Source organism: Manis pentadactyla, chromosome 14, assembly GCF_030020395.1.
Source record: "Manis pentadactyla isolate mManPen7 chromosome 14, mManPen7.hap1, whole genome shotgun sequence".
Taxonomy (NCBI): Eukaryota; Metazoa; Chordata; class Mammalia; order Pholidota; family Manidae; genus Manis; species Manis pentadactyla.
The window spans coordinates 71,773,587-71,799,727 of record NC_080032.1 but is presented as its reverse complement, the minus strand read 5'-3'; the positions used below and the strand labels follow the sequence as shown (position 1 = coordinate 71,799,727).

The 26,141-nt window shown below is 34.7% G+C and overlaps 1 protein-coding gene across 7 annotated transcripts in view; it reads right to left on the bottom strand.

The window, feature by feature from the left end:
- ATF7IP (activating transcription factor 7 interacting protein) overlaps nt 1-26,141 on the bottom strand; it is a 142,661-nt gene that overhangs the window by 76,690 nt on the left and 39,830 nt on the right. For 4 of the 7 annotated variants that reach the window (XM_036909257.2, XM_036909248.2, XM_057491504.1 and 1 more), the window contains exons 2-5: nt 16,983-18,499; nt 9,429-9,503; nt 7,966-8,111; nt 6,463-6,600 (exon numbers count right to left, since the gene is read on the bottom strand). In XM_036909257.2, coding sequence (XP_036765152.2) covers nt 6,463-6,600; nt 7,966-8,111; nt 9,429-9,503; nt 16,983-18,492 — 1,869 coding nt within the window. In that variant the 5' untranslated portion in view covers nt 18,493-18,499. Of the gene's footprint in view, nt 1-6,462; nt 6,601-7,965; nt 8,112-9,428; nt 9,504-16,982; nt 18,500-20,520; nt 20,567-23,991; nt 24,685-26,141 lie in introns of those variants that run through there. The other 3 variants (XM_036909265.2, XM_036909281.2, XM_057491502.1) reach the window with 3 other exon arrangements.

Sequence of the window (26,141 nt, the reverse complement as noted above, 5' to 3'; positions counted from 1 at the left end):
AGAACTGTATGACCAAACCAAATGGAACAATATTCACATTATAGGGGTACCAGAAGAAGAAGAGAGAGAAAAAGTCTTTGAAGAAATAATTACTGAAATTTTCCCCAAGCTGGGGAAAAAAATAGTCTCTCAGAAGACCATGGAAGCCCACAGATCTCCCAACACAAAGGACCCAAGGAGGACAACACCAAGACATAATAATTAAAATGGCAAAGATCAAAGACAAGGACAGGGTATTAAAAACAGTCAGAGAGAGAAAAAAAGATCACCTACAAAGGAAAACCCATCAGGCTACCATCACACTTCTCAGTAGAAACATTACAGGCCAAAAGAGAACGGCATCATATATTTAATGCAATGAAACAGAAGGGTCTCGAACCAAGAATACTGTATCAAGGAAGATTATCATTTAAATTTGATATTCTCAGATAAGTAAAACTTGAAGGAATTTACCTCCCACAAACCATCTCTACAGTGTGTTTTAAAGGGACAGCTCTAGACGGAAGGGCTCCTAAGGCTAAACAGATGTCACCAGAGAAAATAAAACCACAGCAAAGAAAGTAGGCCAACCAAATACTAACTAAATGCAAAATAAAATCAGCTATCCACAAAATCAGTCAAGGGACACACAAGAGTACAGAAAAAGAAGGGAGAGAAATAATCATCAGACTGAGTTTATAATAGCATAATAAGTGAGTTAAGATAGACAGATAGTAAAGAAGGTACCCTTGAACCCTTTGGTAACCATGAATCCAAAGCCTATAATAAGTACATATCTGTCTATAATCACTCTAAATGTAAATGGACTAAATGCACCAATCAAAAGACACAGAGTAATAGAATGGATAAAAAAATGAGACCCATCTATATGCTGCCTACAAAGACATACACAGACTAAAAGTGATGGGATGGAAAAAGATATTTCATGCAAACAATAGGGAGAAAAAAGCAGGCATTGCAGTACTTGTATCAGACAAAATAGACTTCAAAACAAAGAAAGTAACAAAAGAAGGACATCATATAATGATAAAGGAGTCAGTCCAACAAGAGGCTATAACCACTGTAAATATCTATGCACCCAACACAGGAGTAACTACATATGTGAAACAAATATTAACAGAATTAAAGGAGGGAATAGAATGCAATGCATTCATTTTAGGAGACTTCAACACACCACTCACTCCAAAGGACACATCAACCAGACAGAAAATAAGTAAGGAGACAGAGGCACTGAACACCCTAGAACAGATGGCTCTAACAGATATCTACAATACTCTACACCCAAAAGCAGCAGGATACACATTCTTCTCAAGTGGACATGGAACATTTTCCAGAATAGACCACATACCAGGCCACAAAAAGAACCTCAGTAAATTCAAAAAGACTGAAATTCTACCAACCAACTTCTCAGACCACAGAGGTATAAAACTAGAAGTAAACTGTACAAAGAAAACAAAATGGCTAACAAACACATGAAGGCTTAACAACATGCTCCTAAGTAATCAATGGATCAATGACCAAATTAAAACACAGATCAAGCAATATATGGACACAAATGAAAACAACAGCACAACACCCCAACTTCTGTGGGATGCAGCGAAGGCAGTTCTAAGAGAAAAGTATACAGCAATCCAGGCATATTTAAAGAAGGAAGAATAATCCCAAATGAACAGTCTAAATTCACAATTACTGAAACTGGAAAAAGAAGAACAAATGAGGCCCAAAGTCAGCAGGAGGGACATACTAAAAATAAGAGAAAAAAATAAATAAAATTGAGAGAATAAAACAATAGAAAAAATTAATGGAACCAAGAGCTGGTTCTTTGAGAAAATAAATAACAGATAAACCCCTAGCCAGACTTATTAGCAGAAAAATAGAATCTACACACATAAGCAGAATCAGAAATGAGAAAGGAAAAATCACTACAGACATACCAGGAATTATTAGAGAGCACTATGAAAAGCTGTATATGATAAAACAAACTGAACAACCTAGAAGCAATGAACAACTTTCTAAAAAATACAGCCTTCCAAGACTGACCAAGGAACAAACTGAAAATCTAAACAGACCAATTACCAGCAACAAAACTGAATCGGTAATCAAAAAACTACCCAAGAACAAAACCCCCGGACCAGTCACCACTGAATTTTACCAGACACTTAGAGAAGACATAATACTCATTTCTCCTTAAAGTCTTGCAAAAAACAGAAGAGAAGGGCATACTCCCAAACTTAATCTATGAAGCCAGCGTCACTCCAGTACCAAAACCAGACAAGACACCACAAAAAAAGACAACTACAGACCAATATCCCTGATGAGCATAGATGCAAAAATACTCAACAAAGCTTTAGCAAACCGAATTCAAAAATAGATCTAGAGGATCATACTCCATGATCAACTGGGATTCATCTCAGGGATGCAAGAATGGTACAACATTTGAAAATCCATCAACATCATCCACCGCATCAAAAAAAAGAAGGACAAAACCCACATGATCATCTCCATAGACGCTGAAAAAGGATTCGACGAAATTCAACATCCATTCATGATTAAAAACTCTCAACAAAATGGGTATAGAGGGCAAGTACCTCAACATAATAAAGGCCATATTTAACAAATCCACAACCAACATTATACTTAACAATGAGGAGCTAAAAGCTTTTCCTCTAAGACCGGGAACAAAACAAGGATTCCCACTCTCACCACCTTCATTCAACATAGTACTGGAGGTCCTAGCCACGGCAATCAGACAACACAAAGAAATAAAAGGCATCCAGATTGGCAAGGAAGAAGTCAAACTGTCACTGTCTGCAGATGACATGATATTGTACATAAAAAACCCTAAAGACTCCACTGCAAAACTACTAGAACTAATATCTGAATTCAGTGAAGTTGCAGGATACAAAATTAATACAATGGAATCTGTTGCATTCCTATACACTAACGATGAACTAGCAAAAAGAGAAATCAGGAAAACAATTCCATTCACAATTGCATCAAAAAGAATAAAATACCTAGGAATAAACGTAACCAAGGAAGTGAAAGACCTATACCCTGAAAACTACAAGACACTCTTAAGAGAAATTAAAGAGGACACTAACAAATGGAAATTCATCCCGTGCTCTTTGCTAGGAAGAATTAATATCGTCAAAATGTCCATCCTGCCTAAAGCAATCTACAGATTCAATGTAATCCCTATCAAAATACCAAAAGCATTCTTCAACGAACTGGAACAAATAGTTCTAAAATTCATATGGAACCACAAAAGACCCCAAATAGCCAAAGTAATCCTGAGAAGGAAGAATAAAGCAGGGTGGATCTTGCTTCCCAACTTCAAGTTCTACTACAAAGCCACAGTAATCAAGAAAATTTGGTACTGGCACAAGAACAGACCCATAGACCAGAGGAACAGAATAGAAAGTCCTGATATTAACCCAAACATATATGGTCAATTAATATACAATAAAGGAGCTATGGATATACAATTGAGAAATGACAGCCTCTTCAACAGCTGGTGTTGGCAAAACCGGACAGCTACATGTAAGAGAATGAAACTGGATTATTGTCTAACCCCATATACAAAAGTAAACTCAAAATGGATCAAAGATCTGAATGTAAATCATGAAACCATAAAACTCTTAGAAAAAAACATAGGCAAAAATCTCTTGGACATAAACATGAGCAACTTCTTCATGAACATATCTCCCTGGGTAAGGGAAACAAAAGCAAAAATGAACAAGTGGAACTATATCAAATTAAAAAGATTCTGTACAGCAAAGGACACCATCAGAGAACAAAAAGATATCCTACAATATGGGAGCATATATTCATAAATGACATATCTGATAAGGGGTTGATATCCAAAATATATAAAGAGCTCATGCACCTCAACAAACAAAAAGCAAATAATCCAATTAAAAAATGGGCAGAGATGAACAGACACTTCTCCAAAGAAATTCAGATGGCCAATAGACACATGAAAAGATGTCCCACATCACTAATCATCAGAGAAATGCAAATTAAAACCACAATGAGTTATTACCTCAAATCAGTTAGGATGGCCAACATCTAAAAGACAAACAACAACAAATGTTGGCAAGGATGTGGAGAAAGGGGAACCCTCCTACCCTGCTGGTGGGAATGTAAATTAGTTCAACCATTGTGGAAAGCAGTATGGAGGTTCCTCAAAAAACTCAAAATAGAAATACCATTTGACCCATGAATTCCACTACTAGGAATTTACCCTAAGAATGCAGGAGCCCTGTTTGGAAAAGACTATGCACCCCTATGTTTACTGCAGCACTATTTACAATAGCCAAGAAGTGGAAGCAACCTAAGTGTCCTCCATCAGTAGATGAATGGATAAAGATGTAGTACATACACACAATGGAATATTATTCAGCCATAAGAAGAAAACAAATCCTACCATTTGCAACAACATGGATAGAGCTAGAGGGTATTATGCTCAGTGAAATAAGCCAGGCGGAGAAAGACAATTACCAAGTAATTTCACTCATCTGTGGAGTATAACAACAAAGCAAAAACTGAAGGAACAAAACAGTAGCAGACTCACAGAACCCAAGAATGGACTAACAGTTACCAAAGGGAAAGGGACTGGGAGGATGGGTAGGAAGGGAGGGATAAAGGGGCATTACAATCAGCACACATGTGGGGGTATGGCACAGAGAAGGCAGTATAGCACGGAGAAGACAAGTAGTGATTCTATAGTATCTTAGTACACTGATGGACAGTGAATGTAATGGGGTATGTGGTGGGGTCTTGATAATGGGGGAAGTCTAGTAACCATAATGTTGCACATGATATTGTACCAAATTAATGATACCATTAATGATTTTTTTATTTTGATAAAATAAAATCTAATTTTGTACCAAACTAATGATACCATTAATGATACCAAAATAAAAAATAAAAGAAAAAAGTAATAAAAAAATAAAAGTCTCAGGAATAAAAAAAAAAAATCATAGTTGCAGCCATGGGACTGATAAGAAACAATGAATAAATTTACTCTTTTAGATCGTAGAGCCAGACAAAACTACTGAACTCTGCTATAGTATTACAAAAGCACCAGAGACAACATGTAAAGGAATGAGCACAGCTGTGTTCCAATTTAAATTTCTTTACAGACCCTGAAAAACAAAATCATCAGACATTTTCAAGTTCTCATTCAAAACTCCCAATCGTACTAGTAAAATAGTTTAACAATTAGACAATGCTGTCACCACAGAAAAGACCTGCTAACAGTAAGAAACAGAACTAGTGTTGTCCTAAATGGTGCATTACAAAATTACTACAAAGACCTTCATATTTAGTAAAGTCTCACTTTAGACAAAATTAGCAATATAAAACTAAGAAAATAACTTTAACACTGAGAAATATAATACATAAATTCTAGTTACATTTGACTGCAACCTGCTTTATAACTGGGAAATGGTAACTTCTTTTCATGGGCTACCTTTCCCTCATTTATAAAATAAGGCTCTATAAGCGGTTTGCAACTCAGTATCTTGGACTATGTTCCTATTTCAGATAGCCTAATAGAAACCACACATTTGCTTATGACAGAATATACCGAAAAAAATTTCCAGTTTCTTAGTCTTTGAATAAAATGGATTATTACAGAATTTTAATATGTGCTCATTTCAGCTGATTACAAGTTCAGCTATATGTTTGCATAGCTATATTTAATAAAAATTAAAAAGTTGTAATTATTAACAAATGTAGATCAACACAGAAAGATCCAAGGCAGGAAGTAGATTAATATAAATAGTATTACTTGCAGCAAATACTATTTAATACTTATGACATAACACAATGTCAGTCTTTATTCAATGACCAAAAAATATTTAAGGAGCATTAAGTTAGATAATTTCTAGGCTCTAACTGTTACGAGTTGAAATGTGTTATCTCAAAAGTTCACTTACTGAACTCTGAACCAGAGTATCTCAGAATGTTACTTTACTTGGAAAGAGGGTCACTGCAGAGGTACTCAGTTAAGGTGAAGTCATATGGGAGTAGGGCAGGCCCCAATCCACCATGACTGGAATCCTTGTAAAAAGGAGAAATCAGGGCACATACAGAAACACCTACAACACAATGTGATGAAGCAAGAGATCAGGGGGATGGTTCCACAAGGCAAGGAACACCAAAGACTGTCAGTAAACCATGAGAAGTTGGAGGAGACACACGAACAGACTCTTCCTCACAGCCCTCAGAAATAACCAATCCTGCCAGTGTGTTAGCCACCAGAATCCTGAGACAATGTTTCTGCTGTTCAAGCCACCCAGTTTATGGTACATTTTTTATGGCAACTGTAGCAATCTAAAGGAGGCTCCTTTTACTTCTAATAAATAGTTAATTGTACTTTAATGTCAACTTTGAAGACGTATCGCAAAAAATAAAAATGATGACACATGGGTATATACTTCAAGTCTATATACAAACCTGTAGTTCAGTAAGAACTGTTTTATGCCTCTTGTTACATTCAATCTTTTCCACTCGTGTTTTCAATTCTGCCAAAGTCTTATCAAATACATGACACTGTAGAGAACATATTTTTTCTTCCAGCAACCAGCGTATAACCTGAAGAAATATATATTCCTTTGTTTACAGCAAAGAAAGTGTTTTAACAGGCAGCAAACAGTAAACATTTTTAAGTACTAGTAAGGTACAAATGTATTAACTAGCTTAATGAAAAAGCATGTTGGCATCAGTAACACAGTGCTATCTGCTGAAAGCTTCCACTTCAACATATACACTATCTACCACAAGAGAATAAAGTAAAACAGAAAATTTCCAGGGGCTGAAATTTTTTAAGTAATTTGAAATTCAAGTATTAATCTTTTCTTCCCACATCCTCTATCATGATTTAAAAGAAACCAGTTAAAGAAAAGGACCAGTTTTTTAAATTTCTAATCTGCTGATGATACCTCGTGAAACACCAAGAATGTCACTGGACTATGATATTTATATAGAACATTTCTAAATGTCTGCTCACAATTTATGTATTTATCTCATTATGGACTCATAACAAATAGGACACATGGTGCATGTCTAGGGACCATACTTGAATAATACTGTTCTAGAGGAGTAAACTCCCAGAACACAGTTCTCAAAATTCTTTCACATAGCTATTTTCATATTTCAAACAGCTTTATGAGAATGGCTAAATAAGCATTAGTATCTCCATTTGATAAATAAGAAACTCAGAGACAAAAAGCCAGTTTTTTTACTCCCTCACTATTCCTTTTTCTAGTGTGGATATGTATACTGTATCTTATTAGAACAACATTCGTTTAAAATCTAGATTATTTATAATTTCATCATTAAATCTCTAAGACCTTCAAAAATTAATTTCACTTGCATTTGGTATTCCTGTCTTAAAAAGGCATTTGTCATAAGCATTTTGAGTACATTTTGAAAAATATATTAATTACTGCATATTTTCTGTATTTCTCTCCCTAGTTTAACAGTTATAGGGGGAAGTTTCCTAAGTCTGTACTTCCTTTCCCTAGTTCTTCTAAAGACTTGTTTCTACCTTTTTTAATACTAAGTCTAAGTATATAACAAAGATTTTTAAATGTAGGAACTTATAATCATGAAAACCTGCTTATGATAAAGATTAAAACGTTAATATATAAAACTAATATTTCTACTAGAATAAATTTCAATCTAGAAGAAAAAATCTGAAAACTGATAAGATTTTTCACTAGCAACTATCATATCTCTCTCTTCCATTTTGATAATTACTACCATGTTAAAAAAATGTAGCTTTAAGAGTCAGAAGGAATTTAAATATTAAATTATTAATAACAATAAGCTCAACCAATTTCTTTCTATAAACAACCTCAATGTCAGTAAAATGCAGAATAATGTCAAAAACCTAGAAGAATAAAAATGGTACTTTTTTTGACTAAATATGTTTTTTTAACATATAATCTCTAACACCTTTTGTAGCTTCTGGTTAATATCTCCTTTGGCTGTAATCTTTACTTGAAATTCTGCCTCATATTCTTCTTCCATGTATCGACGGCGTTTGGACTGTACATTGTCCATGTCCTCTGATTTAGAACGTTTTCTTCTGGAAAATTCACCTAAGAATAAAAAGCATGATGGTCTGGTCAGTCAGGTGTCTTTATTATAGACATTAATGCCTATTCTCAATCCTCATAGAAATATTATTTCTAGCTACCATAATAGCACTGTCAGTCATAAGAATTGTTTTTGAAACCAGAAAAGTAGGAAGGTAGCTTTTAGTTTTAAACTTGAAATGATTTTCAATATGCTAAATAAGAACTTCCTAATAGCTAAGCAATGTACAATGTGAACACACAACACTCTTTCCTTGAAACCTTCATATTAAGATGGAATATGAATATGAATATTAGATGAGAAGAAATCAAATACATTCCCTTTGCTAAACTTTACAGTACACATGAATCCTCTGACAAAATACAGATTTCATTCTCATATCATATATTTCTAACAACTGTACAAGGCTTTAATTATTTAATTCTTCCTCCTGAGTAAATGTTTTCCTCAGTAAATTTAGGAAAAATTATTAATCATCAGCCTTAGGAAAATAACAGAATAATAGTTATTCTTAACATAAATCCTAATGATTTCACATATATAAAAATAAAGTTAATCAAAGTAAATCTGGTAAAGAATAGATATTCAAAGATCTTAGAAAATTCTTATTTCAAATACTGGTAACATTCATGAAATCTAAGCAAATTTTTTCTGATTTCAATATGAAGTATAAGAATACTAACATTTCTACACTTATTAAAAGGCAAATGTCCTTACGTGACCACATTTATTCCCTCTCCACTTCACTCTATATTCATATCTATGTGCCTATTTTTTAAATCCAGTTCTATCCACAACTTCTCTTATAATCATACCTAATATAATCATACATGGAGAACAGCATGACAGGGAGTTTCAGAATCCAGGTTTCCTGACTTCTGGTTCAATGACATTCCTATACACTGAATAGCACTTAGTCCCATCACTTCCCCTTCCCATGAAGCTTAAGAACCTTAAACTGACATGAGCCACATACTTCCATTCACTTACATCACCCCAGACAAAATTCTTACAGCCATGCTCTAAACATAAATCTAAAACAATTTCTCTTAAACATTCAGGCAGTACCTTATGAAATACTAAGTTTAAATCTTTCTTGTGGAACTGAAAGAATAAATAAATAAATATTTATGTAGTATATAAAATAACATTTTCAAAAATCCTTGGGTGAACCATCAATGCAATGATTTCTGTGGCTTACATCAACCATACAATTTTACAATTAGATCATGGACAGGAAAATATATTCCACAGCCTTAAAAGAAGAAACAATGAATTACAGTTTTTTAAACTAGTTCAGGTGTTTTGCAAATGCTTACTTTTCTCAGGTCTTTCATCATGAACTGCTTGCTCTTCTTCAGGTTTGTGGTCCTTTTCATTACTTTCTTCTTCTGCTGTAACAAAATTGAAAAAGGAAATATTACTTCCATTAGAATTAGTAACAGCTCATATCTATACAACTGCATTATAACAACAAGTAAAATCCCAGGGGTGGACCAGAAATGGCCTTTGGTCAATCAATGTGTATCTTCTTAAGTAACTTATAATCACTAAATGCAGAGAACGATTATGTTTGTATTTCTATTTTTTCCTTATATCACTGCAACTGGCTTCTCAGAGGCTTCAATAAAGAATGCTTTCTTTCATCATATACTGCAACCAAAATCAGTATTCACAAGGTATACAGCAATATATGAAGATTTTGACATGACATTTCTTCTCCAAACACCAGGTTTTTAAAATCTCAACAGCACTGATGGCAGGAGTCAAAGTTAAAAAATTTAGATGACCTTTTAGATGAAAATAGGCAGACACCAGGATTACTGATAAGCCTATTAAAGCTCCTACAAATATATTTTTATATTAAAACTGTAAAGCTATAAAACCTGACTATAGTAAAAATAAAACAAAAAATCTTACAAGTACATAAAGATTACTAAAACTATTTTTAAGCCTCAAAATAAGTATTAGAAAATTAACTTTCCATTTACCACCTTACGCTCATTTGAAATCCTTCAAGACCTCATCCCTCAACCCATTTCAATGAAATGAAAATACATTTTGCTCCCTTGTAGACTACAAACTCATTACAAAGCATTTTTTCCCCTACATATGGTTTTCTCAATCTTCCTGATTTTAATACTGAAGGTGGTAACTCCTGAGTTTCCTACTTCCCAGAGTCACAAAAACAGAGTAATTGGGTTGCTTGAGATGAAGGGTTAGATAGTCTTTGTTTGGCAAATCGTCATAGCACCGAAAGAATAAAATTAGCCATGGTCTAATTAGGGTAACTGTAAGCCAGATAACCCAGAATGCAGCAGAGCAAACTGGCCTGGTTTTGTCTGCCTATTTTATGCATGTATTAATTCCCTCTCCTCTTACAAATAGGTCAAGCTTAGCTTGACATTCCTTCATTCTACTCAAAAACCTCTTCCTACCACCCAATTCCCATTTTCCAGATATGCTTAGAAGACATGATCAGCTTTTCAACACTTAAGTCAAAATACTCATTGGGATTTTAGAATAGACACAAACAATTTTTAATGGAAAGAATGTGGGATAAGAAAAATGGGATAGGAAAAGTTGTACAGAAAGGAGCAAGGCACTGTATTTAATTATTTTGTTCACAAAGCCTCTAGAGAATCTGAGGTAGACCTCCTTCAACCCAAAATAACAATTGAAGGCCCATGCACACAGACATTTTAATATAATTTCAAGTAGCTACTGGGACTCCTGAAGCTCATCCAAATACTTAGGAGACTGTCTTTTTAAAAATGTCTTCATTCACAGATAATTTCTATAATTCCTCTGGTCTTCAATACAGCCTTCATTACAAGTCGGCATGTCACCACATATGGTTCTGTGTACAGTATTCTTTCAACCAGAGCAGACAGTAAGCTCACTAACAGCAGGTACTAGCTCTTGTATTTTTGGTAACCCTAAAAACTTTGGGAAAGAGCTAAGAAAAAGTACATGTTTAGTATCTATTTGATGACTGCTATGTTTTAAAATTCCATTAAATAAAGGTAGAAAAGTTGTGTTGTAGAGGATTAGAAGATAGCATTTACATAAGGGAGTTAGTTCTCATTTTCAGAATTACACTATATAGAACCTTTTTCCAAAGAAATATTAGCAAAGCTATTGCCTTAGATAAGGGGTTGCAAACATTTTGTAAAGAGCCAAAAACTAAGTAGTTCCAGTCTTGTGGGTCACATGGCCTCTGATGCCACTACTTAATTCTGTCTTCGTGGTGAGAATCAATGATAAGCAATATGTACTATGGAAACAAACAGATTGGGCTATGTTCCAATAAAACTTTACTGACAAAAACAGGGCCTACAGGTCACAGTTTGTCGATCCTATGTGTTAAATTACTGGCTTTATGAGAATATTTAAAACAAAACAAAAAATTCCTCAGATTAATTAAAGACATATATACATTAGAAAAATGGACAAAGGAGATGAAAGGCTATTTAGAGATAAGGAAATACAAATGACCAATAAACATACAAAGATTCTCAACTTCACAAGACCTATCAGAAAAATATAATGTGACTTTTGCAGAAATTTTTAGAGGTTTTATTTAACTAATATAAAGTTCAAATTTTATCTTCCACAGTGAATTTTTGTGCCCCCCTTTAAAGCAAAACTTGGGGGAGGGGGGAATGTTGCATTTTATTGTCTCCAATTCTTCAATTCTCTCTGAAATCCAATTTCAAATAGGCTTTCAAATCCACTGCCCCTTGTCCAGGTCACAAATGATCTCCAAGTCATTAAATATTGCTCTTTCATCTTAACTTGAACAAACAGCAGCATTTGATAGAGCTGAGTTCATTATGCCTTCATCCATGAAACAGCCTTTACCTTTACTTGACTACTAAGACAACATCTCCTGTTTTTCTTTCTCCCCATAGCACTGCTCCTTTCTTGGTCTCCTTTGCTGGTTCTTCCTCATCTCAACCTCTGAACACTGGAATGCCAAGAGCTCAGTTCTTACTATAAGCCATCTATTCTTAAATTTTTCTGGACAGTCCAACCCTCTGTTCTGAAATCTAGACATGTATCTATTGGGCAAAAACAGTAATTTGAAACTGATCTTCCTTTTCACATTCCCCTCTCCAAAACATGCTTCAGATTCATCTTCCTCAAAGAAAAATCTGCAACTTCATGTTAATGTAAAACATTAAGAGGTTCTACAAATAAAAGCCAAATATATAAAAAATAAATGAATGTAAGTGGGTTAAGAATTTTGGCTGAACATAATAAATACAGACACCAAATATCAATAAATCTTAAATGACTGAACAGTTCTATCTGATAGCAATTCTATCAGTATTAACCTAAAGCAAAAGTAGACAAAAACCTTGAATTCTATGCCTGTGCAATTATCCTCCTTAGCACTTATGTTCATCTTATTTATCTTCAAGATCCAAAGAACAAGTAAAAACGAATCAACCACTGACATATTTTTAATCTGGAATGAAATATGAAAGGAAACTGTCAGAATTTAATGTCAAATCTGGTCTACTCTAAAACAGATTTTCCTCCTCAAAAATATTAAGAAATAGCAATGTCTGAAAAAGCAAATGTAAGGAGAGCTCTGCCTCCTATTTTTCCATAAGAAACAGAATGAGAAAGGCCAAAAAGGAGGAAAAAACAGAGAATGCACTATCCCCAAAACTAAGAGTATCAAGAGGGAAGGTGTATTGTAAGACACCATACAAGTGAGAGAGAATAAAAATCAAAATAATGATGCCCTTCGATTTAACAGCATGAACATCAATACCACTTTCATTGAGAAAATTAAGAGGCAAGGCTGACAAGGTGAAGATCAAATTCAATTAAGTTAACAAGTAAAAAAGATGAGAAGAAAGGGCGCTAGCTTTGTTGACATAACTTGCAGAATAGCTCTGAAAGAGCGTGAAGAAATGGAACAGTAGTTACAGGAAGGGATGGAGAATGCATGCAAGGTATCACTAATGTGTACATCCCCCTATAGTGTTGCTTGAACTTTCCTAGAGAGAAATCTTTGCTTTCCTAGCCTTCTTAAACAGATTATGATTTTAATCATTTAGTGAATATCAGTTATTATATGTTATGCAGTAATATGATAGTGTCTTCAGGCTTACTAAGGTGTATCTACAACACTTTTTTGAGGTCTTCTACTACTGTAAAATTACAGCTTTCTTTGTTTTCTGATATTTTTCATTATGTTTTGTTGTTCATACTCATACTGCTATATTTAAAAAAGACCTGCTAAAGAAGTGCCTGAAATGATAGAGGTTTATGCTTTCTTATTTGTACAGTACATATATGTTAGTCAATAGATGGAAAAAGCCAGACTTCAATACTTCAGCTTATATTCTGTGTTCTGAAAACATTAAAAATTAGTCAAGAATAAAGTATCTGATGAAAGTTAATACCTCAGAAGGTACACAGAAACAAATACGACATGTAACAAGTTTTTGCCACCATATATAGAAAACAGAGTATAGCTTAAGAACCAGTGAACAAACTGTATTTCAACTCATAGTACACAAGATTTCCTTGCAGGAGAGGAACAGAAAATAAAAGTTTAGCTACAAACTATCATGAAACTTACTCTGCTCTATCTAATAGCATACAATCACATAAAAGTCTCAAGTAAATACCCAAAGATAAACCTAACTTTGAATCTTCAAAACATGGATAGCTCAATATTCATCTATCTGCACTTAATAGTATTATGTGTGAGAGATGATCTCCAAACTGACATAATCTCTAAGATTGACAGAAAGGTAAAATGTATAAACTCTTTAAATAAAAATGAAATTTGCTATGACTCTCTATGAAGACTACCAACAGGGTTCTTAAAGGATATGGCCCAATACTACTCTCTATGTAAGTACTTACTGAGTGAATGACTTTGCCCAAACACTGTTACCTGTTTTCTTTCCAAAATGTACATTTCATCATGTCATTTTCCTTTACTGGAAGTCATTTCCCAGTGAATGATTAGAATGCTATTAGAATGCTGTAGCATTATAACCACGGTCCTCCATAATATACTTCTCTTACATAACAAGTTATTAATTTACTCCACAAATATTTATTAAGCCTTCCTTGTGAGCTGGCATTATTTTGGCCTGATGATGATGGTTCAGAGAAGAGGCAATAGCAGTGAAGATGTAAAAAGACACTGGATTCTAGATCTATTCTGAAGGTAGGGCCATTAGGATTTCCTGATGGATTAGATATGGGTTTTGAAAGAAAAAAATAAGAATGGTTCTAAGTGTTTGGCCTGAGCAAATAGGATGGAACTGCAGTGAAGAGCGATTCTCTTCATTAAACCCTACTGTTTACACAGATAGTGAAAGTAAAGCACTTTCCTGAATACTTCTATGATCTCACAAAGTCACCGTCTTCTCAATACCTAGAATATCAATCCAACATTATTACTGTATTCACAGTCTTGTATTTAATGGCTTGCAATTTAATTCTTGTCTTTATCCTGAGGGCAAGTACTAAAGTTTACTTTTAAATCCTCAAAACGAAGACTAGTCTGGCCTAGGCTTAAGAAATGAATGCTCACAACTTCTTCCTGAACGCATCTCCTTGAGCAAAGGAAACAAAAGTAAAAATGAACTCATGGGACTACATCAAACTAAAAAGTTTCTGTACAGCAAAGGACACCATCAACTGAACAAAAAGGCATCATACAGTATGTGGGAATATATTTGTAAATGACATATCTGACAAGGGGTTAACATCCAAAATATATAAAGAATTTACATGCCTCAACACCCAAAAAGCAAATAACCCGATTAACAAATGGGCAGAGGATATGAAGAGACAGTTCTCCAAAGAAGAAATTCGGATGGCCAACAGACACATGAAAAGATGCTCATCATCACTAATCATCAGGGAAATATAAATTAAAACCACAATGAGATATCACCTCACACCAGTAAGGATGGCCAACATCGAAAAGAATAAGAACAACAAATGCTGCTGGAAAGTATGCGGAGAAAGGGGAACCCTCCTACACGGCTGGTGGGAATGTAAGCCAGTTCAACCATTGTGGAAAGCAATATGGAGGTTCCTCAAAACACTAAAAATAGAAATACTATTTGACCTGGGAATCCCACTCCTTGGAATTTACCCAAAGAATACAACTTCTCAGATTCAAAAAGACATATGCACCCCTATGTTTATCGCAGCACTTTATACAATAGCCAAGATATGGAAACGACCTAAGTGTCCGTCAGTAGATGAATGGATAAAGAAGATGTACATATACACAATGGAATACTATTCGGCCATAAGAAACAAATTCTACCATTTTCAACAACATGGATGGAGCTGGAGGACATTATGCTCAGTGAAATAAGCCAGGTGGAGAAAGACAAATGCCAAATGATTTCCCTCATTTGTGGAGTACAACAATGAAGCAAAACTGAAGGAACAAAATAGCAGCAGACTCAGAGATTCCAAGAATGAACTAGTGGTTACCAAAGGGGAGAGGTGTGGGAGGGTGGGTGGGGAGGGAGGGAGAAGGGTTTGAGGGGTATTATGGTTAGTACACATGGTGTGGGTGATCACGGGGAGAACAGTGTAGTCCAGAGAAGGCACACAGTGGATCTGTGGCCTCTTGCTGCACTGATGGACAGTGACTGCATTTGGATATGCATGGGGACTTAACAATATGGGTAAATGTAGTAACCACATTGTTTTTTCATGTGAAAACTTCATAAGAGTGTATATCAATCATACCTTAATAAAAATAAATTTAAAAAATTTAAAAAAAAGTAAATGAATGCTCACTCTTTGGAAATGAAGTCATGTTTTACTAAGAAAAAAAACATCTATCCCCAAGAGCTGGTATGATACACTGAAGGAAAAAATCCTGTCTCCTAGGCCTGCCTTCTTTTTCCCTTTGAACAAACTAGAAACCAGATCCTGTATTTCATGCTACAAAGTCACAGAGCTCTAAGGCTTAGAGAATGATACAATGGGAACATAATGATATTCAAGCCAGTCTGAAAGGAACTGAGAACGTTTCTTATCTCTGTTTCTTAGACTACAAATGTAAGAATGGTATTTGAGTCTGACCACGAAAGCAAAATAGGATTTTTCTTATTCTCTCCTCTTTTACTCTAGGAATAATAAGAGAGATGGGAGAAGATATATGTTGAAAGAATCATTAAGTTTATAAACCTTTTATGTAAGGGTTTGGAATTAATCTAAAAATAGGGATCTAATCAAAGAGAGGAACACAATCAAGTAAAAGAAACTTAGGTTACAGAGAGGTCTTTCAGAAGATGAGGGGGAAGATAATGTTGGGTAGATCCAAGTAAATGGATGAAGTCTTTATCAACTAGGTTTTTGGCTTCAAGCAATGGTGGTGCCATTCTCCCAGCAAAGAATATTAAGAGAATCAGACTGCAAAGGCAAATTAATTGTAAAATGTGATCTGTTACACTTGAAGCAAATAAATTAAACAAACAGGCTTTTAGATTCAGAGTTATTTAGTTACTAATAGCAAGAAGAACTGCTAGGACTTTGATCGGTTATGAACTGAGTTGAAACTGTTATCTCATAGTATTATTTTGGTCTATCTTACTCTGTTTCTTAGACTACAAGACCCTCAAGGGTAAGGAGTATATTTTTTACTTATTTTTATCTTCCTCAGCACTTCACATAATGTTGCTCACAGAGTGTATACTTCGTAATTCTAAGTTATCCGAAGGTAAGATTTGAAGTTAAGAGATCGTTCTAGTCACCATCATTCTCCATTTTCTCTGCAACTAAAAGAAATGTAAAACTTTATATGAATGACTACTAAAGTTCATTAAAGCTAATCAAAATCTTTAAAATTTAAGTAATATGCTAACCTGGAAAATACGTATCATTTGGGGATGTAACTTCAGACTCATCTTTTTCACCGGAAATATCCTCTTCATCAGAGAGGACCAAAAAGGCTTCTTTGGGCAAACTCTCACTACTTTCTTGTTTAGATGGTGAACCAAAAGAACCTTCCATCTTCTCCTCCAAATCTGGATTTGTCTCATCCATTGGAAGGAGAGAAGTTTTAGAAAAGCAAATAAGTTCATCTTCAGCAGGTGCAAGCTTTTCCAAAATAGGAATGATTTCATCTGTCTCCATTGAATCTGTATTTTCTAAGATACCCTCACTTTTGTCATCTTTTATAACTTTTTCACTAATGGTTTCTGTAAAGTCTGCAGAATTTTCATCTTCTTTCTTTTCACTTTGGTCAATTTCCATACTGCTAGATATAGCCTCCTCTCTAAGGGCAGGTTCTGTGACAGTATTTTCCTCTACCTTCTTATCATTTTCAGGAGGCATATCTGAACAAATAATTTTGTCAACTGTTTCTGGAGTTTCTTCATCAGCATCGATATTACTATCAACCTTATTTTTCTCATCAGACTTTGCATCATCCCCATTTGTTTCAAGTTCATCACCTTTATTGCTATTAGGCTCTGTACTGTCAGTTTCAGGAACTGATTCACAAACTGGTAGAGAACTTGGTTCAAAAGTGGAATCAAATGCTGATCCAGAAGTTGGCTCATCAGAAGTCAGTTCATCAGACACTGGATTATCAGGAGTCACATCACCAGAGACCAGAGCTCCAGAGGCCAGATCACCAGAGGCTGGATCACCAGAGGCTGGAACACTGGAGACTGGTTCATCAGGTACCAGTTCAGTAGAGACCAGTTCACCAGAGCATGGTTCAGAAACTGTTTTGCCAGAAATCAGTTCACCAGTGTCCAGTTCACCAGAGACTGGTTCACCAGAGATGGGATCACCAGAGACAGGATCACCAGAGGTGAGATCACCAGAGACAGGATCACCAGAGGTGAGATCACTAGAGACAGGATCACCAGAGGTGAGATCACTAGAGACAGGATCACCAGAGGTTAATACTTCAGAAGCCACATCTTCAGAAGCCAAATCACCAGAGGTCAGATCTCCAGTAGCCAGGTCACCAGAAGCTTGTTCAGCAGTCACTCTGGAGACTAGTTCAGGAGTTGCATTATTAGAAGACAAAGGTCCATACTTTAAATCATCACCCTGCTTGTTTTTCACATTTACATTTAAGGAACAGGGTGTTTCTTTCCATTCTGATTTACTTTTTTCAGGGTCAAAACAAAGCTCTTCAATACCATTCACCTCTTCCTTGTCATTAATATAATCAGTATTTTCCAAAGGTGAGGTTGGGTCCAAGTCTCCATTTTCATGGTTGCCATTTAATAGCTTGACATCAGTTTTCAACAGTTCTTCTTTGACCTTGTACACTGCTTCAAGCTGTTGACGATCACTCACTCTCATTGTTTTTCGAGCCTTAAAGACTTTTCTCTGGGGTTCTTCTATACTATCCATTTTGAATCTTTAAAAAGAGAAAGAGAGAGAGATTAATAATTGAATAAAAGCCACTTAATTATAGACTTACTGCAAACTGATCTTATAAGAAGCACTTCATGTAATTTTGAAATAATGACATGTAGAAAGCATAATAATCCTTGCTATATTAATTTTTGTATTTGTTAGGCTTATGTAATATAAAATTGATAACAAGTATAATCTATAGAAGATCAATTACAAAGAAATATTAGAAAAAAAGTGACTAGTTTCTAGTTTTCATTCTCAGTAATATAATGGATTCAGAGTCTGGAGGAGATATATAAGCATAAAAAAAGTAAATGAAGTGGAAAAGTAAATGGAGAGAGAAAAACGAAAGTGTAAGAGACAGAAAGCAGTAGGGGAATGAGGAAGAGGTATAGAGATAAAGAAAAAAGAGAGGAGAATTAAGGAATACAAAAGGAAAGATTATGTTTGCAACCACACGTATCTAGATTAACAGAAATGTAAACATATTAACACAAGATTACCATCAAGAAAGTGAAAAGACAACTCACACAGAAGTATTTATAAGTCATAAATTTGCAGACAATGTTTGTTGAGACTTGCATATAAAAAATGTAAAATGCTTTTACAACTAAGTAACAACAAAAATAACCCAATTTAAATATAAGCAAAGGACCTGAGTAGACATTTCCTTCATAGTTATATAGACAATAAGCAATAAACATGAAAAGATGCCTAACATTAATCATCAGAGAATATAAATCAAAAAATCAAAACCACTACAATATAACCCTTCCATACCCACGTGGCTATAATTAAAGATAATAATGATTGTTGGCAAGGATGCAGACAAACTGGAACCTTCACACAATGCTGGTATTTACAATACCACACAAGGTGGTATTGTAAAATGGTGCAGCTGCTTTGGAAAACTGTCAGTTCTTCAACATATTAAACATCAACCATTAATTTTCTATCTTTCCTCTTTTGTAATATATGCATGTAAAAGCTATCAATTTCCCTCCAAGCACTGCTTTAGCTGCATCTCATATTTTGATGTCATGTTTTCATTGTCATTGTTAAAATATTTTGTAATTTCCATTATGATTTCTTCTTTCATCTGTGAGTTACTTACAAGTATGTTTCTCAAAAAGGTAATAAAACATTGTGACATGTGAAGCTCATTTAAAAAATCTAAGTTTGGTTTCATGTTCAAAAATTAAGCAGTGTAGATTATGAATGAATCATAAAGAATTATAGCTTTATTTTAGACCAAACCAAGGTGTCCACTTGATAAAAATAAGTTAGAGCCCTAGAGCCCAATACCTCAGAATATGACTTTATTTGGATAAGGTATTTGCAGAGGTAATCAAGTGAAAATAAGGTCATTAGTACCTAACTCAATATGATGATGTCCTTATAAAAAGGGGAACATCTGACACTGACATACACACAGGAAGAACATCACTGGAAAACTGGGGTTAGGCTAAGACACAAGACACAGGAGAGAGGTCTGGAACAGATCCTTCCTTAGCTTCTTCAAAGGCAACATGGCCTTGAAACACCTTGCTTTCAAACTTCTAGGATAGCCTCCACAGCTGTGAGACAATAAATCTCTGCTATTTGAGGGCAAAAAAAAAATTCAAGCAATCTGATTCACCACATAAACATAATAGAGGGTGAAAATAAACAAAAGATCATCTCAACAGATACAGAATATTCATTCAACAAAATTAAACACTGACTCATAATTTAAAATCTCCAAAAACTAAAATTAGAAAACTATTCATATCTAATAAGGGTTATCTATAAAGAAAACTACAGATATCATACTTAATTGAAGTAAGATCAGAACCAAGGCAAGGATGCTCTTTATCACCATTCCTTTGTTAACATTTGGCTAGAGCAGTTAAGGCAAGGAGTAGGATTTGGTCCTAGAGAAAGACAATGTCATCAGTCTATAATGGAATAAAACAAAAAGTCCCTTAAGGATTAAGATGTACAGGGAGGAAGAATATTGCTTTCACATTGCATAGCACTTACCATCACTACTATCAGCAGGAACAATGGTAGGATATACCTGCATTAGCTGGAAAAGATTTTTTTTAAAAAGCCGCTGACACCTGGGAATTTATCTAAGAGTCACAGCTAAGCCTCAATGTTATTATAAACTGATGATGCTTACAGCTAACTAAGCCCTATTGTTCTCTGGACATAAAGCACCTCAACAATCAAATTACACAAGGTCGCTGTGCAATCCACAAAATACTGAACTCTCCTTCTCTGACTAAATGAATGATGGTTACTTCTTTATCATTTTATCGAACAGAGGCTTAATCCTCACTCACTGCAGGTTGTCTTCCTTACAGATAAGAATGAGATTCCCAAATATAGAATTGTCCCTATTTTCTGACAGCACCCAACCCAGAATGAGGCTCTGCTTCCTCCAAGCTTCCCCCAAATAACCTAGCCTATACTATAACCAAATCTATACTAGATTTTTTCTTAATATCCTTTTACTGATGTACCCTCACAGTTTCCCCTAGTGAGCATTCTCCCTCACTCCAACAAATAAACCCAATTTGTTCAGTTGCAGGTGTGTTCCTGGTATACCACTGTTCCTTTGTCTGAAAGGCATACAACACTGGCCCAGCCTATTAGCTGGAGACCAATATAGCTTGAGAACCCACCACTTTGTAACAGTACCTCTAGATTACGGCACATTCTGCATTCCTTCTCTCACTTTAAGCTAACTACTTATATTTCTTTGTCTTCCTAGACTTTTAATTTATGAACTGAATGAAGCTATTTAGAAAAATTACCTTTCAACTGAACAGAAACGTCAATGCAAAAATTATCATAGGCACTATTTTAAGGGTAGTCTAAAATTTAAACTTCAAGTTTATTTTCCCACCATCTTTTCCAAACCCCTTCTAACTAAAAATTTTCCTGCAAAGAAGATACAATGAAAACTTTTTAGTCACTCTTCCCTGTTGACTCCAAACATACAAAATTATTACATTTATAACTTAAGGAGTATGGTCACTGTTTAAATATTTTCAAATACTTAACTGCAATTCTTTTGGACTTTGAGCTCATAATATCCACATTTCTCAGCTGCTATATGGCTAGCTGGCAGTTACTGCCAGTCATAAAAAGCAAGCATTTCTCTAAAAAGAAGTACATTTTTATAATTTTTAGTAACTCCACTAAGAGCAAGAATTCTGCAGACAGAAACATGGATTTGCATTCCAGCACTCCCATGTACTTACTGTGTGATACAGGACAAGTTGCCGAACATTCCGACGTATAGTTTTAGCTATACTACAAGAGGAGGATCAGTACCTGACACGGAAGTTGTGGTGATTATTAAATGAGATTTTACACAGTAAGGACTTAGAATGTAGTGAGCATTCAATAAAGTTATCATAATTGCCTATGTATATTCAGAATGTTTTAAGTCATAAAGAATCAAATTTCTCTTAAATACTTTTGTTATTTTGTATGTTGATCAGAAAATCCAACACACAAACATCACATCTGCCATCACCAAACATTTAATAAAGATAAATATAATCCAAGCAAGCTGGTTTTATCAACAAAATGACATTCAATTCAGTTAATAATAAAGTACTATTCAAAGAATTACAGAATAACTACCATCTATACCCACAAGGGAGCACACTACAGCCATTCTTTCATGGGTTCTAAGTATAATGAAAAGCAGACAAAGCAATAAGGAAGCAGCATGAACAACCAGTTCAAACTAGTTCGGCCATATCTGTGCAAACCAATCAGCAGTAAGTTTTTAAAAATCTATTTTGCATAAGCAAAGTATGTTTAAGAAAGATACACATTTGAAAGGGTGTGTTACCTGTAAACAAGTATCCATGGCTACACTGCCAAAACAAAACATTTCTAAGGATCACTTTAAATACCATCATCTGGAACTAAGATGTCACTCACAAAACAATTCTACCAAAGAAATATACTCTTTTGGATGGCAACACTAGAATCATGAAGCTCTAACATGACTGCAACTCGTTTTCACATGGAAAAGCATTTAGATTTCACAGTAGAAAATGTCTGCCGTATCTTGTAAAATGTGGTGAATTACTTTCTCCTGAAAATATTTTTTTCAGGACGGCAGTAAAAAAAAATGTTTTCACTAAATCTTACCATTAATATTCAGATTTAAGAACTCTGGGAAATACCATAACCAATAAAATCTTTTTCTACAGCATTAACAAGGGTTTCATCTTTATCAAAGGAATTTATTCTTAAAGAACCAAGAAAGGTGTGTTACCTGCAAAAAAGTTTCTATGACTTGGAAATTTTTTACAAATTTTAAGTAAATTATTTTTAAGGAAAGCCCAATGAGCCTCTTATTTTTTCAGTGAAAACATCATTTTCTCCTCTGCTTCGTCCCCCTCCACCCACTCCTTTCACTCTTCTTTCTAGCAAAGAGATCAGAACTAGGAAACAACAAACGGAAGTATTACCAAAAGCTGTAATGTCTTAAGCCTACAATCTGCCTGCTGAAAAAGCTCAAGAATTTAAGTGGCTGTTCAAGAGCTGCTCACAAACTCAGCCAATCAGTAGCCAGCACTCTGATTCCTGCCCAGCAACAGGAGACAGACAATAAGGTTAGAGAAAACATAGTCAAAACCTGGATCCGTAACACTTTAGTGAGGTTCTTTGTCTGATGTAAGTAACCTAGAACATAATGGCATAAAATCCTAAATCCATATAATATGCATTAAGTATACCACAAAAACAAATAAGATTTACACATTTTTTAAATTTTAATTTGTCTTCCTTTCAATGTCCATGAATGTTGGGGAATGAGTTAAACATGGACAATACATAACAAGAACACACCTTTCTACGCAATGGGTTAAAATCTGTAAATTCAAATAGAAATTTCTTTTAAAAAAATCTATAGTCCTCAACATTCATAAAACATCTATAACTAAAAATCCAGCAAAACCTTAAGTCCAAATAACAAGATTATTTTCATACCCACCTATCACTATTGTTACAAGATTTCCAAAACTTAATAGTACGTAGACCTAAAGGTTTACTATAAATGGCATTATAAGGTGTTTTTGTTGTCTACTGCACTGAACTTAGTTTGATACATAATGAAATTAAAATGTCTGATTGTTGACAACCTATATTAAGTGTTGTAAGTACAATGACTACAGCCTTTTCTCCTTGCCTACCCCAGCAGGTTACAAAAAGGTTGTATGAGCACTCCCCTTTTGAAGCCATAAACCAAATGTGTGAATCACACAGTAAATAGTCATGTAAACTGAAGGGTAATTTTTCTTACATTACATCATCCTACAGTCCTTTAAATGTAAAATTATAAAAATAGGAAATCTGTCATCAGAACATATTTTTTCTCAAATTCACTACCTATCAGATTTTCTTAGTAAACAAGTTTTAAACATAAACCTCATATTTTTCTCCTTCAGTTACAGATTAAATCTTGCAATTTTTCAAACATACCCAAGAGGGAGCTTGCTGCAGCCATACTCTTAGTTTATATAATCTCCCCATAGGAAAAATAAATCAGCAGCTGCTGCAATGTTTCGTCCTGTGAGAGAACTGAAATTCGCTCCCTGATTGGCTCAAAGCCGTAGTTGGCTAAAACCAATCAGATATCAGCGTCATGAACCTTGCCCAGCAACAAGGGAAGCAGATGAGGGCAAGTGCTCTACCAAGAATCCAAGCGGTGTGAAAATAAAGGTGAACGATGAAAAATGTAAACACATTCTAATATACTCCCAGATTCTTTGTTTGAATAACAGCCCTACAGTAGGGCTTTTCTGATTAAACAAACAAGGTCTGTACTACTGCTTTCCAAAAACAGCCTTAACTAACAGAACAACAGGAAGCAGCAGGATTGTTGGGTCAAACGCACTTACACAAACACTAAGTTAATTCGAAATTATGGATACCTGATGCATACTTAAAAATAAAACTTAGGAAAGACTTGCAAAATGTTAATTAAGCAAAGCTATTTAAACATGTGACACTTCCACCTTTGACACAGGTACTCGAATTACACATTCATGGTGTTCACATTTTATATAACATTCTAAAAAATGGGTGCTGAAAATAACTTTATTCAAATTTGATTTTTCATTAAATGGCTTAAATAAATATTAGTCAATAGGCCTGCTTAATAATAACCTACTCTTTAAATAATTTCTTTATGGTGATGATTTCCAGTCTCTTCAGAAATTCAACTCTGCTCCAGGAATCTTTAAGAACCCCATTCTCAGCTGAGAACTGCATGATTTTATTTTGCACTCCTAAACTTTGAGAATTTTGGAATAACCCCGAAAATAAAATCATAAAGGATAATCAGTGTGTTCACAATAAATGTTAATAATCGACTTTACTGCATGTTAATGAAACTGATAAACCTGATAATGCAATGGTTCATCCTCTTTAATACTTACCTACTCAAATTTAGTACACTAATCTTCCAAATTTTTGTCTTAAATGCCGGATATCTTGTCATCTTTTAATAATTATTTTTCTAAAACTTTAGCAAAACATAATCACTACTTCTGTTTAAAATCCCATAAAGATTTTCATCATGTTTCCATTTTCTCTTGCTTCCTTAAGTTCTCTCTCCAGTCACTCACAAAGCACTGGGATTTTTACTTAAGTATCCTGTGTTCCCCGTATAGTTCACAATTCCTCACTCCTATGATATAGTTCTCTCAATTGCATAAAACCACTGTCAATAGCTAAAACCACTGAAATATGTTGTATAATAATCACATAGCCAATAAAGTAATTAGTAATCATAGTATTTGACACCTCAACAAATAACTCTTTTTGCCTGCCAAGTTGCTGATATTAGCTGGGGTATCAAAATGTGGAATGGAGTATCCCCTAAATAAGTTTTAAAATGTAACAACAAAGGAAATAGGGAGTATGGTTCACCAACAATTCCTTGGACAAAGCAGGAGCAAACCATGCCCTTGAAATTTTGGTGACATCAAAACCATTATGATCACTACAGTCTAACCTGTTGCATTCACTGCTATGTTTTAGGAAATTCCAGGGTAGTCTATATGAAAAAATGCAAGAGATCTTAAAACCACTTCTCTAACTGTATTTTGGCAATCATTCTGTTATATGGGCAAATTAAAACTAACTGACTTGATCCAACAAATTAAATTTTAGAATGTATTTATCAAATCAAACTCTAATTAGAAAATTAGCCAGTTATCCACCAGGGCCCTACCCACTAGCTTGTCCCACTTACTGAACTCCACTACTATCTATAAAGACAAGGAGTAAAATGACAGAGAGCTAGTACTAATTCCTCAGGAATTTAAGCCACTTGTCCAAATGTATTTTTCACACTTTGCTTGGGTGAATTAAAACACCCAGAATAATTTATGAGAAGCTGAAAGATGTAAACTCTTCAAATGCCAGGGGATAGCTTACTTTGCTTACTGACACCACCTAAGAAGCAAGAGTGGAGAATTTAGTTTCCATATCAGTCAGCTTTCACTAGATAATAATACGCTCTAGGTCAAAGACTGAAGGAGTAGGCCCCCTCAACCACTGCCCAATCTAGGCCTTGTGGCAGAGAGAAAAGACCATCACAGTAACAGACCCATACAATACATAAT